At 36.0% G+C, this 15,651-nt stretch overlaps 1 protein-coding gene across 4 annotated transcripts in view; it reads left to right on the top strand.

The window, feature by feature from the left end:
- The window catches only part of MIB1 (MIB E3 ubiquitin protein ligase 1), a 77,151-nt gene extending 61,757 nt beyond the window's left edge, over positions 1–15,394 (top strand). For 3 of the 4 annotated variants that reach the window (XM_064435018.1, XM_064435035.1, XM_064435044.1), the window contains exons 18-21: positions 1,230–1,308; positions 2,939–3,052; positions 4,171–4,271; positions 8,904–15,394. In XM_064435018.1, coding sequence (XP_064291088.1) covers positions 1,230–1,308; positions 2,939–3,052; positions 4,171–4,271; positions 8,904–9,044 — 435 coding nt within the window. In that variant the 3' untranslated portion in view covers positions 9,045–15,394. The remainder of the gene's footprint in view (positions 1–1,229; positions 1,309–2,938; positions 3,053–4,170; positions 4,272–8,903) is intronic. The other variant, XM_064435028.1, reaches the window with a different exon arrangement.
- Positions 15,395–15,651: the final 257 nt, after the last annotated feature.

Consider the following 15,651-nt stretch of genomic DNA (forward strand, 5'->3'; position numbering starts at 1 on the left):
TAGTCAGTGAAAGGGTTCTGCCACTGAGTGATTTGGAGCAGCAAAGTGAGGGTTCTGCCCCTACTCATCCATCTAAAACAGCTAATCTGTGGAAATCAGCTTTCCCAAGTAAAAGCGAAGCTTTGTGGATAGCCTTCCTTTGATTTCTTTTGCTCAGTTAGTTTGAGAGATTGGAATATCTGGTCAATACTTCCCTTATACTTGTCTGTATAAAAACTTAGAGTAGTATCTGCAAGGCTAAGAAGTTAATTCATCAGGACAACAGTTCTATGAACTGGAAGAGGTGGTCCAGGCCAGTATAAATGGAATTGTATGTGGTGTCTATGATCATACTGTATATGCCCATCCCTGGCGGTGTTCAAGGCCAGGTTGGATGGGGCCCTGAGTAAACTCATCTAATAGGTGTCCCTGCCCACGGCAAGGGTTGGAACTGGAGGATCTCTAAGGTCCTTTCCAACCCAAACCATTTGATGATTCTACCCTATATAGAGCTCTCACGCAAAGGGACTTGAGAAACCCTGACCCAGAATATTAAAATATTTCTGTAAAAGTACCTTTTAAGTGAATTTCTTAGTATCATAGAATGTTGGAAAGGGCCTTTAAAATCAGTAGCATGACTGACATCTAATACCATGCAATGAGCAGGGACGTCTTCAACGAGATCATGTTGCTCAGAGCCCTGTCCAGCCTGACTGTGAATGTTTCCAGGAGTGGATCATCTACCACCACTCTGGATAACCCATTCTAGTGTTTCATGATCCTCATCATGAAAAATCTTTCTTTTACCAAACTGACTTTCTTTTAGTTTAAAACTATTACTCCCTGTACTACTGCAACAGGACCAGCAAAAATATTTGTTCCCATCTTTCTTATAAGCCCTCTCTGAGTACAGAAAGGCTGTAATAACATCTTCCTGGAGACTCTCTTCTTCAGACTGATCAACCCTGATTTAAGTATCTGCGATGGAATAAAGGAGAGAAGAAAAAAGAAAAAGAAATTTATGGTGTCCTAAATGCTTCTCTTTGCCTGTCATTGTACTGAATGTGTAAAAATTGCCAGCAAATATCTGTTCTTAGGAGTTAGTGTGATAACTCATTTAAGTTGCATTTTGAGATGCTGAATTAGTTAAAAACCCTACTAGAAGGAGATTCTAGAAGCCCATGTGCCTTGCAAATTAATGTAGAGATCCGGAGATGCTCTTTGCTCATGTCTGTGTGTTGTCTTTACAGATTGAAGAATGTGTTGTATGTTCAGACAAAAAGGCAGCAGTGCTCTTCCAGCCTTGTGGTCATATGTGTGCCTGTGAGAGTAAGTAACTTTACAAAACCTTTTTTGGAAGTAATTGTGAAACAGAATGTTTTTTCATCAGACTGCTAAAACCATTAGCAAGTGTGTGTGTGTCATGTGTCCGTCTTAACAGTAACAATTTTGATTTGTAATTTGAAATCAGTAATCTGATTTCAGGTTTGATTTACTTGGTAGTCTGGTGGGATTTTCAGAATTTTGGCATTATTTGTCATGCTGATAATTGGAGGACAAAGTGGAGATTTTCAAATATTTAGAAAGCTCTTTTATTTAGTGTGCTCTTTTATCTGAATTATTTAACTGTGAGTAGGCTCTCACATTATAGAAGCCTACTGTAGATCATTAATACTTGATAGTAATTAGAATTAATTTTGTTGTTTTGTTGCAGCTTTTTCAAGGCATTCAGATATGCAAATGGTGTTTTAAAAAAAAATCATCAATAAATACTTAGTGTGCTTCATTACTGATCTACAGAGTTGCACAGGGGCTGTATTTTGCCCCAAAAGTCACATCATATATCTTTGCAAAGAGCACCAGTTATAGTTTGTTTTGATTTATCTTGTGTAATGGTAAAATAGGTAGGCAAGCACTTGAAATGTTTTGGTTTTGAGTATATGTGGATGAGAATGGAGCTATCACCTTGTCTCCAGACATTTCAGGGTTTTGTTGAAGGGTCATTTCTGTAGAGAAGATCAGTCCTTATTGATGAGGATCTACACAAGAGGGAAAGTAATCGTTCCCATGAGTAACTGCTTACTTGGACTTGCTAAAGAAGTCTGGTTTCATCCTCTGTTCTGGCTGAGGCAGCTGACATCAAACCACTGACTATAGTTAGCCTGATCTGGACTCTTTCACTGTCTGCAGTTGAAAGATGATGAGAGAAGTTTTTTTGAATCGTTTCCCAGGAAAGAAGACAACAAAAAGATTGATTACTGTGGTGAAGGATTTCAGCAGCGCAGTACACGTTACCAAGTCTAAGCTGTAACAAGGACAGCAGGAGGTTTAACAGTTGTTGATTTTTTCTTTCCAGATTTTTTTCTGGCCATCTTGTTCAAGCAGGATGAGAGAGTCTTCAAGTTTGTGTGTTTTGTAGGACCCACTCACTCTCTTGATGCACAGTAACCTTGTAGCATTTATGAGACTATAACTTGCCTTTAGTTGAAAAATTACAGCCCCCTTTCTAGGATTATAGCAAAAGATGTAGGTTTACTCTTAAGGGTAAAGAGCTGCATCTCTTTGCCCCTGGAGTATTAGGACAGTGAGGATCCTTTGTTCTAAAGAAAAAATCAGATAGCTGGGACATTCTTGGAAGTTCTGGTCTCAAATGTGCTATTGTCTTTTAACTTCTGTAATTCTTGTGGACTAGACATCCATATGGAGAAAGAGGAAGCTGTTCACTTGAAATATCTTAAAAGGAGATAGAGAATAGATTTACTTTGAATCCCAAGCAGGACATTGTTTAGGTGTGATTTGCAGAAAATTATGCAGAAGATAAACTCATGTAGTTCTTTGTATTATAAGTATCTGTTAAGTTATTGCTGTATAGGTACTCTGAAAAAACAAACCCATGGACAGCAGAAAAGAAAAATGAAGTGGGAAGATTCAGAGTTTATTTATTTCTCTGTTCTCTCAGATTGTGCAAGCTTGATGAAGAAATGTGTACAGTGTCGGGCAGTGGTTGAGCGAAGAGTGCCTTTCATAATGTGCTGCGGAGGGAAAGGTACAGAAGATACCAGTGATGATATTTGTGAGTGACTCCAGAGCCCATACTCTTTCATGTTCCTCTGCCAACCTACTCTCATTTTCTTAAATGATCTAAATATTTCTCTCCTATCTGAAGAAAAGTTTGATGAAAACAGTGCTAACCCAGGTATCCTTTGCTGTTTGCACTACTTTCTGAATCAGCAGCAGCAACAAATGTGGTAACACCACTGGTCATTAATTACACTGGAGAGTTGCTTCTGGCATTTGGAGTAGAATCCAAAATGTGTGATGACTTGGCCACTTACTAATACCCTTAGAAGTAAAAGCTGAAGATTTTCTGTGATTGTGCAAATGAGCAAATACATATTTTTTTTAACTCTGGTACTCTGAAGTCATGGTAAGTATTTTGTATCTAGGTACAAGCAGCTTTCCTGAGAGAATGTCTAGTTTTACATCTCCTCCTTGACTAATTATTAAACTTCTTGTGACTTATTTGAGTAATTTCCATGAATTATTTGTATTTGCTCTGTGTGTGTATATTTGGTACACAGTATTTCAGTTGAATTTATGAGAATTGAATATTAATATTGTCATGTTCTGAAATAGATAAATATAAAAGTAGTCATTAAAATCAGGTTTTCAATACTCACACTGGAAATTCAACACTTGACAATTTTTCTTTGATGTAGTAATATTGCTTCCCACATCAGTCAAATACACGAATATTAATCTGAGCTTGTTCAAATTTTAAATGAACTACTTCCAAGGCACTTGGGCAATTTTGAACACCCAATGGAATCATCTCTGTAGATAAAAAAAGTAATTTCAATGTGAAGGAATTTGGCTTTTTTTTCTTATATGTATGCAAAAAATATTTATATCAGGAACTTCACTGACAAATAAGAATTCTGAGAACATTAAGGGACTACAAGCATCATTATTATGGAAATACTTGTCAAAGAAGTGTTGCTACTAAACTCAAAGAAATTCTTTGTTGAGCTGTAATGAGGGTGTCATGAATTTAATTAGATTATCAAAGATGGTTGACTAACATTTTTTTCAGATAATTGAAAAATTGTAGCTGTGACACTGGAAATAATTATTCCTGGTTCATTAGATTGCTGCATAATCATGTATCTTTATTTTCTTTTAATGTTACAGCAAGTGGAAACATTCCAGTTTTGCAGAAGGACAAAGACAACACTAATGTCAATGCAGATGTACAAAAGCTGCAGCAACAGTTGCAAGACATCAAGGAACAGGTAAAAGTGCTGGATACAAATTGTAATAACCATTAAGTGCAAGAACCACTTGATTGAAAAAGCCAATGCATCTTCTATTATTTAAAGCAAAATGACATGTTGAAGTGCCTGAGGTTTTAAACTGTAGTTAGAAGACCAATACTTTTTGTGGAATGTAGCTTGTATGTCCTCTGTGTACAGGGTTAAAAGAAAAAATCGAGTGGCCATGTTTGATAATCCATCAATTAGAGCATGTGTGTTGATGTGACTGAAAAAGGATGCTCTTCCCAGTCAGTACATTCTCTTACTGTTAAGCTGACCTGAATGTGTGGGTACAGCAGAAGCTGTTTTCACAGAACAGTGATAAAAGTAGATCGTCTTCACCATGCTGTATCTACCTTAATCTTGGCTTGTCTGTTCAGTAACTGCCTTGGCACAATAGCTGATAGCTGTCTGTCTTATGATGGGTATAGTGAACACACTCTTCAAAAAACTGTGTGGCTGCACGGTTAAAACTTTGAAAATATTGTAGATGGAATTCAAATATTTGGAATTTAATTGTTAAGGTTTATCTTTGTAATTAGGTGTAGTGTTTGCAGATCTTTCAGCAGCAAAGGATCTGGAGGCATCTGACTACTGAATGAAGTTACTCTCTCACAACCCTGATAATGTGACTTTTGTTTCCATGTGTGTAACACAATTGGATTCATGGATACAGGAAACTGAGGTGTTCTAGCTTGCCTTTTCCTCTAGTAGGCTTGCTGAAGTCCGTAATACTTCAGTGATGGCAGCATCACATCTAGCCCTGGTCGTTGTTGGATTCAGCTGTCCATATGCATGAAAGCCTGGGCTAGAACATTTAGATTGCTGGTTTTAGGGCCTGTGTTTCTAAATGACTTAAACTTGAGAGCTGATGTGCTCAACTGAATGTCTGTGATAAGCTTTCCCTGTCATATGGTGACTGGGCCAGCATCCCAGTAATAGAAATTCAAAAACAGTTTCCTGTGTAGTTTTTATCTGTAAAGAACATGGAAGATGGAAAATGGTAATTTGAAAGTGCATGTCTGTCTTACCTGGAGACTCCAGATGTTACTGTCATCTCTAGTGGCTTGCATCCACTACATAGCTTCTGCTGTACTTTTTAGCATTGAATGGAAAGAATAATGTTATTCTTTTGACATTTGAAGTGATACATGCGAAAGATGCCAGATGCATGCTTAAATGCAAGTAATCTGTTTTCTTCAGATGCATTTTTTCGGGGTACTTTAGGAGTTATAGAAGATCAGAGTTCTGTTTGGGTATGCTGATATTCTTATGTGTAGGCACATAAAAGAAAACTATATTGTTACAGTTTTTCTTCTTGATGAGATGTGTTCTCAGGGGTTTTTTGTCAGTTTTCCTTAGGTGCTATTTTATTCTCTCTGATTTTATCAAACCTTTGGGAGTTTGCTAGCTAGCAGCCAGATTTGTTCAATGCCTCTGACTCGAAGGAGGTGGTTGTGGTCATTCCTTGTGTGCCTCTTGGCTTGAGGCTCTTGTGTTTTCTTCAGTGTCTTTTGTGCTTAGTTTTGTGACAGGGCAAGTTGTATCATACGTGTGAGTAGCAAGTCAGATTTGATTAAAATTGATCATCTTATCTTTTAAATTTGTGCTTGAAGTTAATTTAAGCACAGCATACCACTGTAATTGTATATTATTTTGATGTGTGCTGTAACAGTTCAGTCTTTGTGTTCAATTGATATTTTTCTACTTAAAATTAATTTGTTCTCTTTCAGCAGGTATAAGCCTTTGTTTCAACCCATACCTTCAATGATAATCTAACATGTTAGTGCAGCAAGCTTTTAAAACTATTTCTGGTGCCAAGCAGAAGTGATGCTGATGTCAACAGAATCTCCCACATCTGATGACCACACCATTCTTCAGGGATTCCCTGAATGTGAACCCTTTTGACTGTAATTGCAATACCTTCACTCCATTTCATACCTAATCATCATCATCCATCTAATATCTTACGTATGTTCCTTCACCATACTTACATCACCTTCTTCTTCCTTAAAAAATAAATTTATTTTGTCGCTGTACACCTGTATATTGTTGTAAAAATTGTTTTTAATAGTGAGGAATTGATACTTAAAGCAAACGCCTTGTTAGTGACAAAAAATTATTTGAGTCGCAAACCAAATTATGCTTAAGATGCAATGGGCACTTTCCCAGAGGACTTACCTGAAGAAGTAATTCTCATATAAAACAGGCATAGTGCCTTTTTATACTGTTTGTTTTCCTTTAAAAGATGGGAGTCAGATGTTGCAGGCAGATAAAAAATGGCATTTCATACAGAGGATGTTCTAACAGTATAGTACAAGAGCTACAGATACTTATTTTTCAGTCCTTATTTTCAGCTGCCCAGAAGGAGCATAAGGCTTGCAGTGAACTTTCTTTCACTGTGAAAATACATGTAAGATGGTGGTTAAATAAGGAATTCTCCTTCAGAGTTGGATAAAACTCAGTTACATGGGCTTGTATCCCACTGGGAAACTGCTGAACTAATTGGGAAAAGCCTGTCAGAAGAGAGCTGTGTAGCAAACAGGAAGCTTGTTATTCTTCCAGCTGAGTCCTCCTGCTGTGTGAAGTAACTTAAGAAATTAAACAGCTAACATATTTTATATACTGTACTGAGAAGGAGAAATAGGACAGTTTTCTAATACTGCATATCTATAAAATGAAAATGTTGGGATTTCTGGCCTTTACTAAATTAAACAGGTCAAAGTAATGGTGTTTCAACAGATTTTTTTTTTATTATTATTTCTCTGTCCCTTAATGGATATTTTAATTTTTAAATGGTGGTGTAGCATTTGGAGAGAAACAGACCCTTCAGTAATTCTGATATTATATTTAGACACAAAAGGCATTAATTAGCCAAAATATAGAATAAAGGCTACACATTGGGGATTTTCCCGAAGATGAGTGTTTGCTTCGTGAAAGGTCATCACACCAGCACTGCCAGGTTATAGACACTTGTCACACAGCTGTGTATTCATTGCACTGGAAATAGCTGCTTCACTGATACCTTAAGTTTGTGAATTACTCAAGGAAGAATACTCTAAAGGTCCCATTGATGTGTAGGATGTGAAGGTGATGACTTTTTGTGAATGCAAAAAATGAGCAAGACTGACTGACAGTCAGTCTTCTGTAAAATTTTTGGTTTGAGAATGATTTGTTACAATACTGTGGTAATTCTGGCAAAACTGGATCACATCCTCCTTCAGGGCTTTTTTTAAGTATAAAATGAGTTAAGGTTTTTCCTGGAAGTTTTATTTTCCTGCTAGCCCATTATACTAGGATCCTGAAGATTAAAATAGTGATTTGGCCAGATTCCATGCCAATTTAAACTCTTAAGCAGAATTTTGGCAAATTTTTTTGGTCTTCAGTTAAACTATCTACCCCTAGGAAGTAATACCTATTAATTTCCTAGAAAATGTACTTTAGGGTTTTTCTGAATAGGGTACCTTGGTATGGATTCTCTCTCTTGCAATGAACAAATTGAAGTGAAGCCCCAGTGATGAACAAAGAAGCAAGTCACAGGTGCAAGGTGGTGATAAAATGAATTTGTATTTGAAATTTGAACCTCATTATGTATGAGATCAATATGTCAAGTATTTCATGTTATGTATGAGATCAATATTTATAAATGTTATATATATGTAATAAATTTCAGATAAGAGGACATCTTAGATTTGATTTGATCTATAAAATGGTCTTAACAATTTTCATCTGTTGAAACATCTATTCATTTACTAACAATTGATAAACTGTTATAAATGAAATCCTAATATGGCTGCAGTATGTTTATGGTGAAGGAACATGCCTTATGAAAACTTCAATTTCTGCACACGACAAAAGGTGAAGGACATTGTTCCTTAGTCAATGCTAAGTCCTTGGTGCAAAATGAATTTTGCTGTTGAAGAACTTTGGGCATTGACTATCACTTCACATTCAGCAATTAAAACTGATTTTAAAAGTTTGCTGTGCTGCTGTTATGAGTGAAGGTTACAGATTTACTAAACTCTTCTTCATTTGAAACTTGAGGTCTTCTTTTGATTGCAAATCCAGATAACTTCCACAAAGTTCTAAATTTTACATATCATATTGATTATGCAACATTTTTATTCCTTCTGTGGGTGTTGAGTGCTTGATGTTTACAGGTAAGTATATGAATGGCTAGCTAGCCTGAGAAGAAATTTGTAAATCATTACCCAAGCATTGCATACATCAAGCTGTTTGTTTTGTTCCCTGGAAGATTACATGATATAAAGGATAATGTTTCTGAAGAGTGTTTCAATGTTGCAAGCTTCCATAATTATATTGAAAATATGATACCAGCCTACTACTTGGGTTGCCTTAATTGAAGAAATCATATTTAGGGAAAAAACTACGTAGTTGTTTGCGTCATGATGGAGTAGTAAAAGCCCATATATTGTAAGTCCATGTGGAATAAAAATGGGATTTAAAAAACACCCCACAATTTAGCTTAGTGGCTATGGCAATTATCTGCTGTGCTTAGGATGACATATTTGTTCAGCAGTTGAGATGTTGCATATTCACTACTGCATAACTACTACCACTGACAACATAACCTGTCAAAATCTTTTCCAGACGATGTGTCCTGTCTGTTTGGACCGCCTGAAGAACATGATCTTTCTGTGTGGCCACGGGACGTGCCAGCTCTGTGGAGACCGAATGAGCGAGTGCCCCATATGCCGCAAGGCGATTGAACGGAGGATCCTTTTGTACTAAACAGGGCCTGGGGTTTTTTACTAGCTTGTGAAAGAGCAAGGACGTGGTGATGATTTTAAACCTCTGTTAGTTTGAAAGGTAGTAAAGGGTTCTGATGAAAACATTTCTAATACTGTAGCACAGGTTTGTTACATAGTAATTGTTTAAAGACTGTGAACACGCCAAACAAACAGTATTTGAACAGTCAGCTTGTAGCGTTACTCTTAAAAAACATCTAAGCCTGATGCTAATTTAAAGCAGTCCTTTTTTCATTTTGTTTCTGTCTTCTTCCCCTTAAAGGGACAATCTTCTTTTGTTTTTGTTCATGTGTATCATGTATGTATCAGATGTCAATTGATGTAAGGGAATTTTTTTTATATTGTCAGTTACTACCAAACATAAATATTTAGGTTTTTTGGGGTTTTTTTGCTTTGTGCTTTTCTAGAGAGTGACATTTCCTGTGACAGTTCTGATTCACAATGAATTTCTGTCTTGAAATACACAGTCATGAAAAATCAATACAAAATCTATATGCAGTAATAATAGATATACTGTTCCCATAAGGTCATGCCACAGAATGCAATGGTAGGGTAATTCTGACTTCATCATGCCCTTTGTTCTGAAGATGGGCTGTGTAGGAAACAATAAAAAGAAAAATCTGTTTTAGAAGCATTATGTTTCCAAAACTGCACTTTTAGCTAACAGGTTCAAGCTAAATAACTTAAATAGCGAGCTTCATAATTCTGCTAATTACGTGACTTTGTATGGAATTGCTTTTAGCTTGAGTGGAAAGGAGAACATTTGAGCTGTGGGTCAGTTATCCCTTTTAGATGAGTGAATTTGATCCGTTGTGTAGAAACACATACATGCAGAGCCGTTTAAAAATTGTGGGTCTTTGAATTTGGAAAAAAGATTTTGCAAAATTTCCTCTTTTTTAAAGAGAGTTTTATTGTCTCCAGGCAAACAGTGTCAACAGCAAAAGACAATATTTAATATTGATTATTCATCTAAGTGGGGTGTTAGCACCAGAATTATCTGTGAGCATTACTGAATAATACTGCAAATGAAGATATTGCTGACAGAACAGTGAATTTTGTGAGCTGTGCCTAGTTCAGCTGAATTTTGGTGGAATTTTTTGTCCCTGTCATGATAAAGAGCTGTTCCTCCTGACCCCCAAAATGCTACTGTTAGAGACTGCGGACTATTAACGTTTTGAAAACAAATATATCCTTTCATCCTTTTTGGTGATAGAAAATACACTGATTTAAGGATCTCTTGTAGCTAAAACGAATCTGCTTTAAAAATTAGCCGAATTTTAATTTTAATTTAGAAATTAGATTTGTTGATTACTAAATTAATTACAAATTAATTAGTAATTACAAATAAGTTAATTACTAATTAATTTAGAAATTAGCTTGCTTCTAAGTGATTGGACAGTCTTCTGAGTGCATAGTTCATGTAGCCCATTGCATTGTGCAGTCTTCATCTGGATGTGCTCTTGCAAAGCATTAAAGGAATCCATGCTGGAGTCACTTAGGTGCCTTACTTGCAGCTAAGATGAATTTATCATTGAATTCTCATTGCATATGTCTAAAATGTGGACAAAAGAATAGTTCAGGGAAAGATCCAAGTAAGGATAATGTTATAATTGTAGTCTTTGCAGATAAATCAATCAGTCTTCTGAAACTTATATTGATATGCCTGAACTGTGCAAATGTTGGCAAATGTCTCAGAAGACTGTTACTAATCAACTGTAAAGATAGACAAACCTTTAAGCAATAAGATTTAAACACTGAATAAAGTTTTCCAGGAAACGAGTCCAGTGATATATTGGAAGAGTGTACGTAGAGGGGCTTTTAACACCATGAGGTGTTGTAATACACAGCCTTACAATAGCCATCTTTAATCCTCATCCAGCATTCCAAATGTTCCTCATTATTTTCAGTGTTCTTTCATGGGACACAATCACAATCTGGAGTCACTATAGTAGTCTGGTTTATTTTGTGTACTAGTGGTTATCTGTTCTCAGATAATCTTCATCTGTATTCTTGACCAAATGAAGCAGGCTTCCCTTTTTTTGCTTCTTGATTCCTATTCTAAAATACCAAAATTTCAAGGTTTTGGAAAATTTTTGATGTGAGGCCTTTTTTCAGTTCACCATTTTGGTATCTCCAATTGAACTCTGTGTGCATCTGAGTGTTCATTGCAATTTTCATTTGGACAATATGCACATTGCTAAGGTTTTTGGTTTGGTTTTTTTGTTGTTTGGTTGTTTGTTTTTTTTTTGGGTGGGGGGGAGCATGTTTTGCAGCTGAACTTTCTATAGTGGGCTTCAGTTTCTTGTCAGGCTTCCGCTGGAAATACTTCTATAATAGGATATGCCCTTTGATGATCCATTCTGAGTTTTAGCCTGTCGTGCATCAGATTTGTACCTTGATTTCCTCTGTCTCTGGCAGACATATTTTGTCCTCTTAATTCTTTAAGGGAACCTCTGTAAACTTGGCTGTGCAGATGCAGGGTGGATCTCTTCTTGATAACGCAACTCAAAACTGAAACCTCAGTATAGCAGTTTGCATTTGACTGATTCTTTGTTGCTACAACAAGGCAGAATTACTTGAAAGTATCCCAGCTTAGCATCAGTTGAATATTCAGCTGAGTTAGAACAGATCTGAAGCATCCTGGGGAGGAAACTGGATGTAAGATGTAGGTTACTGTTTAACACCCTTAGTGCTTGAATACCATCACAGTCCTATGGAAATGGAGACAGTGACTGAAGGTATTGCTGTAGGAGCAGCTTTAGTGTCCTGTACTGCACTCACAGCAGAGGACTGTGACTGCATAGGAGTTTGTGATTGGACTCATTCAGCAGTGTTGTGCGCCACTTGAAACTGAACTGTGTCAGCTTGATGGTGACACAGAAAAACAACTATTTTGGTGCCAAGAAAAACAACTGAATTGGAAAAACTAGGAAAGCTAACCAAGATGCTTAAATTATTTCTATAGGTCTCTTATTGACAGGAGGAAGAGCTGTGTCTTGTCTGGAGATGGCGATACAGTTTGCCTTTCAAAAAACTTAATGAGGAAAAATGCTTGCAAGTCCGGTATCATTTGTGGAAATAAATATTTATATTCAGACACTCTTTTCATTCAGATGTAGAAGATGAGCTAGTGTTGTTGAGGATCCCAGTAAGCTCATTCACTTTTATTTTGTCTTACTTTGTGGTTATCTGTGCGCTGTGCACAGAGTGCGAATGTTTAATTGGATAGCACATTTTTGAAGGATGAGAAGTTCACTTGAAAGCCAAAGGGTATCATAACAAGTAGTAGAGTTAAGGAAATACCACTCTGCATCTGTCTTCAGTAAAATATTGAAGTCTAAATTTCACCTGAGCAAAGTGAAAATTAGAAAAATCAGTTAGGCATTTATCTCTTAATTTATTTTAAAATCGTAGGATGTGAGGGTTGTAAGGTTTGTTATGTCTATTCCCCAGCATTTAATAACAATTTTGAAATTAAATGGAATACAATATCTCCATTTGTTACTTGAAACAAGTAACAAGACACCTAAAAATATATATTGTTCAGTGTGAGGTATGCTCAGATGTTTAAATACTTTCTTTTCCATTCATTAAGGGACATAAACAGTCATATCATTATGCAGTGATTTAAAGTGTAAAGGCAACCTAAGAGGTTAACAGAATAAACTTAATAGTTGTAGATTGTTAACTTTTGCATAACTACCTTTGACTTTTTTTTTTTCCCCTCAAAACTTGTATCATCACTTACTGTGGCCCAAGCTTATATGGCACTTGTCAAAATCTGGGCTGCTATTGCCTACTTTCCATTTGTTGGATTACTGTGTGCATTGGGGTTTGGAGAAATCCCTTTTTCCTGAAGTGGATAATAAAAACTACACTGGTGGGATAATAAACAAGTTCCTTTGTAAATGTGAAAGTTTGATTAGAAGGTGGCGTTCTTAACTTGGACTGGGTGAGGATATAGCAGATTTGCACAAGTACTTGTGCCTTGTTAGCATAATCTTATAATTGGTATTTTAGCTTCTTTTAAAGACCTGAAGTGGTCTTTTAAAAATAATTAAGTACTTATTGTGTAGATATTTTCTAGAGATGAAGGTATGTGTAATTATCTTTAGCAGTATTAATTGCAGTTAATGTAAACATGAATTTGTTTGAAGAAGCTACTTTCAGCTAGTGATCTGAGCTTCCTCTACTAAACTAATTGTCAGAAATTTAATTTTACTCTTCCAGTAGCAGCTGGTGAACCGAAGAGCCTATCCTCTTTTTTGTGCTGCATGGGTCAAGTTTTCACTTAAAAAACCAAACCCCAACAACACTACAGTCTAACCTTTAGCAGTGCTACCTCCTTTTTTGTCAAAGTGCTGAATTCTTCTCTAGCTGTTTGATGTCTTTGGGAAGGGGTGAGGAATGCATCAGTTTTCTTTTGCTTCATCAGTTTTGTTGTCTGAATATACATTGCAGAGGTTTTTTTATTTTAGAAAATGACTGTGTAAATTTAATAAAATAGTAGTGTGTGATTTGCCACAAAGTACATTGTATACCTGTGCATAAGTTGCTGGAATTCATACTGTTGTCTTTCTGTGCATTTTATACTTTGTTTGTGTTGACAAAGCTAAACTGTTGTCTGCAGAAGCTTTAGTATGTGCCATTTTTATAGCTAAGCCTGTGGTAAATACGCAAGTTCTGACTCAGGGCTTTTTAACAACTTAAACACATTCACAGTATTCTTCAGCACATCTTGGAGAATACTAGAGATTTAATGACTGTACAGTGCCTTGATAGAACTATTGAATGGGCAGCAGCCATAGGGTCTTCACAAGAATGCAAGTATCTTTTCAATCCAGTTAATGAGTTGACATTAATATAGTTGTAATGCCCTTGCCATGAATTTATAAACTTGTATATATTTTCTGTAAAGGAAAATTGGCAAATTTAGATATTGTTAAGCTTTCTGAAAGCTGTTTAATTGTTGCACTGGTCATGAGGATCTGAAGGGCATAATATTCAAATTTACAGAAGCAGCTTTTGTGTCAAAGACACCTGAGAAAATTTTCTGTATGTGACATTTTTAGTGTGAGGGAGAGGTCATTGTATAACATGTAAAAGTACCTGCTTTACTCTGATCTACTAAATCTTCTGTAAGTGAGAGAGAAATAACCAACAACAAATCAGTATGTTTGCATGCCATTTCATAGTTAGAAACTTTGTGTCATTTTGAGCTTCTAGGAAATAATTAATTTGTCTCAACCTTACTGTCTTTATGAATTCAAACTATTCATGTTAGAAAACAGGTTTTACTGAACCACAACAAACCTTTTTGCTTTTGTTAAAACTTTGTATTTTCTGTAAACTGTAGATTTTGACATGACTGTTTATTGGAGAAATTTAAGGTTTCCTGTGTGAATGTAGTGTATTTCTGTATGCAGATAGCATTATATAATTGCTTACGTTAAAACTGCTTAGCAAGGTCTAAGCTTTTCAAAGGAAATGCTGATGTACTGTATGGTTAGTAAAACTTGTCATATAAGATGTATACTGACTTTTTCAAGAGCTTTGATTTAAAAGTATAGTTGGACTGAATTAATACTGATTTTTTGCACACAACATTGGAAAAGGGGTGGTGGCTCATTTGTCTTCCTCCTTCTTAGTCGTAATGATGTTAGATGTCACCATGGAATTTGAAAATTGGATGCCCGAAAAAGTATTTGCAAACATAGTTACTTGTTGGCATGCAATGTTTAAAAGAGCACCAGACTTTATTGAGAAATTTTGCAGTCCAAAGTTCTTAAAAAACCTGGTTCTTTTATGATATGTTCCTGAAGAATGAATCTGTGGAAGTATTGGAAGTGCTACGTGCCTTTGAATCTCCAAGGTACTCAAACATTGTTAAAGCAGCATGGTAGAAGTTTGAAGGGTGGATTATGTTGTAACAACAGAAAGGTTGATTTAAAATTATCTCTGGATTATGTGCAAATTTTTCTGTAAATATGCAGTTCATAGTACTGTTCTACTGACCCAAGTTGCTGTTAAGTGTTTGTTAGACTCTGTGTTTACTTGTAATTGAATGGCCTTTACCGATCTGGCTACGTGAATGTGATCGTTTAAACATCTCCTGCCAGATACAGTAACTTCCATATTCTGAGACAACAGATGCTGCATCATGGTTTGTACTTTTAGGATTCAATTTAATGGATGAATTTGTAAAAAAAAAAAAAAAAAAAATGTAATCAAAGACGACAAAACCAACCAGATTTACACGGCTTAGTGTTTTTATTTGTCCTAGTGTACAGGTGAAAAGAGGAACTGACAGAATAAAAAGTTTGTTGCTCTCTTTCTCAGTTTCTTTTCATTTTTCAAGTTTCTTCAGCCTTGGTTTACATGACAGGTCTGTATGAAAACAGATGCTTTCAAATACTTTTGAAAAAAAATTATTTTGAAATAATTTATGCAAATTGTTGAAATTCATTTGAAGTAGCCTCTTGTTCTCTGCTTTGGGATTTACGAGCTGTTCACATATTTCTCCTTACGTGTTCGTGGGACATGATGGAAACAGTGCTGGCATTGATTGAAGACTTCATCTCTGTGGTCTC

Source organism: Passer domesticus, chromosome 1 (genome assembly GCF_036417665.1).
Source record: "Passer domesticus isolate bPasDom1 chromosome 1, bPasDom1.hap1, whole genome shotgun sequence".
NCBI classification, from domain to species: domain Eukaryota; kingdom Metazoa; phylum Chordata; class Aves; order Passeriformes; family Passeridae; genus Passer; species Passer domesticus.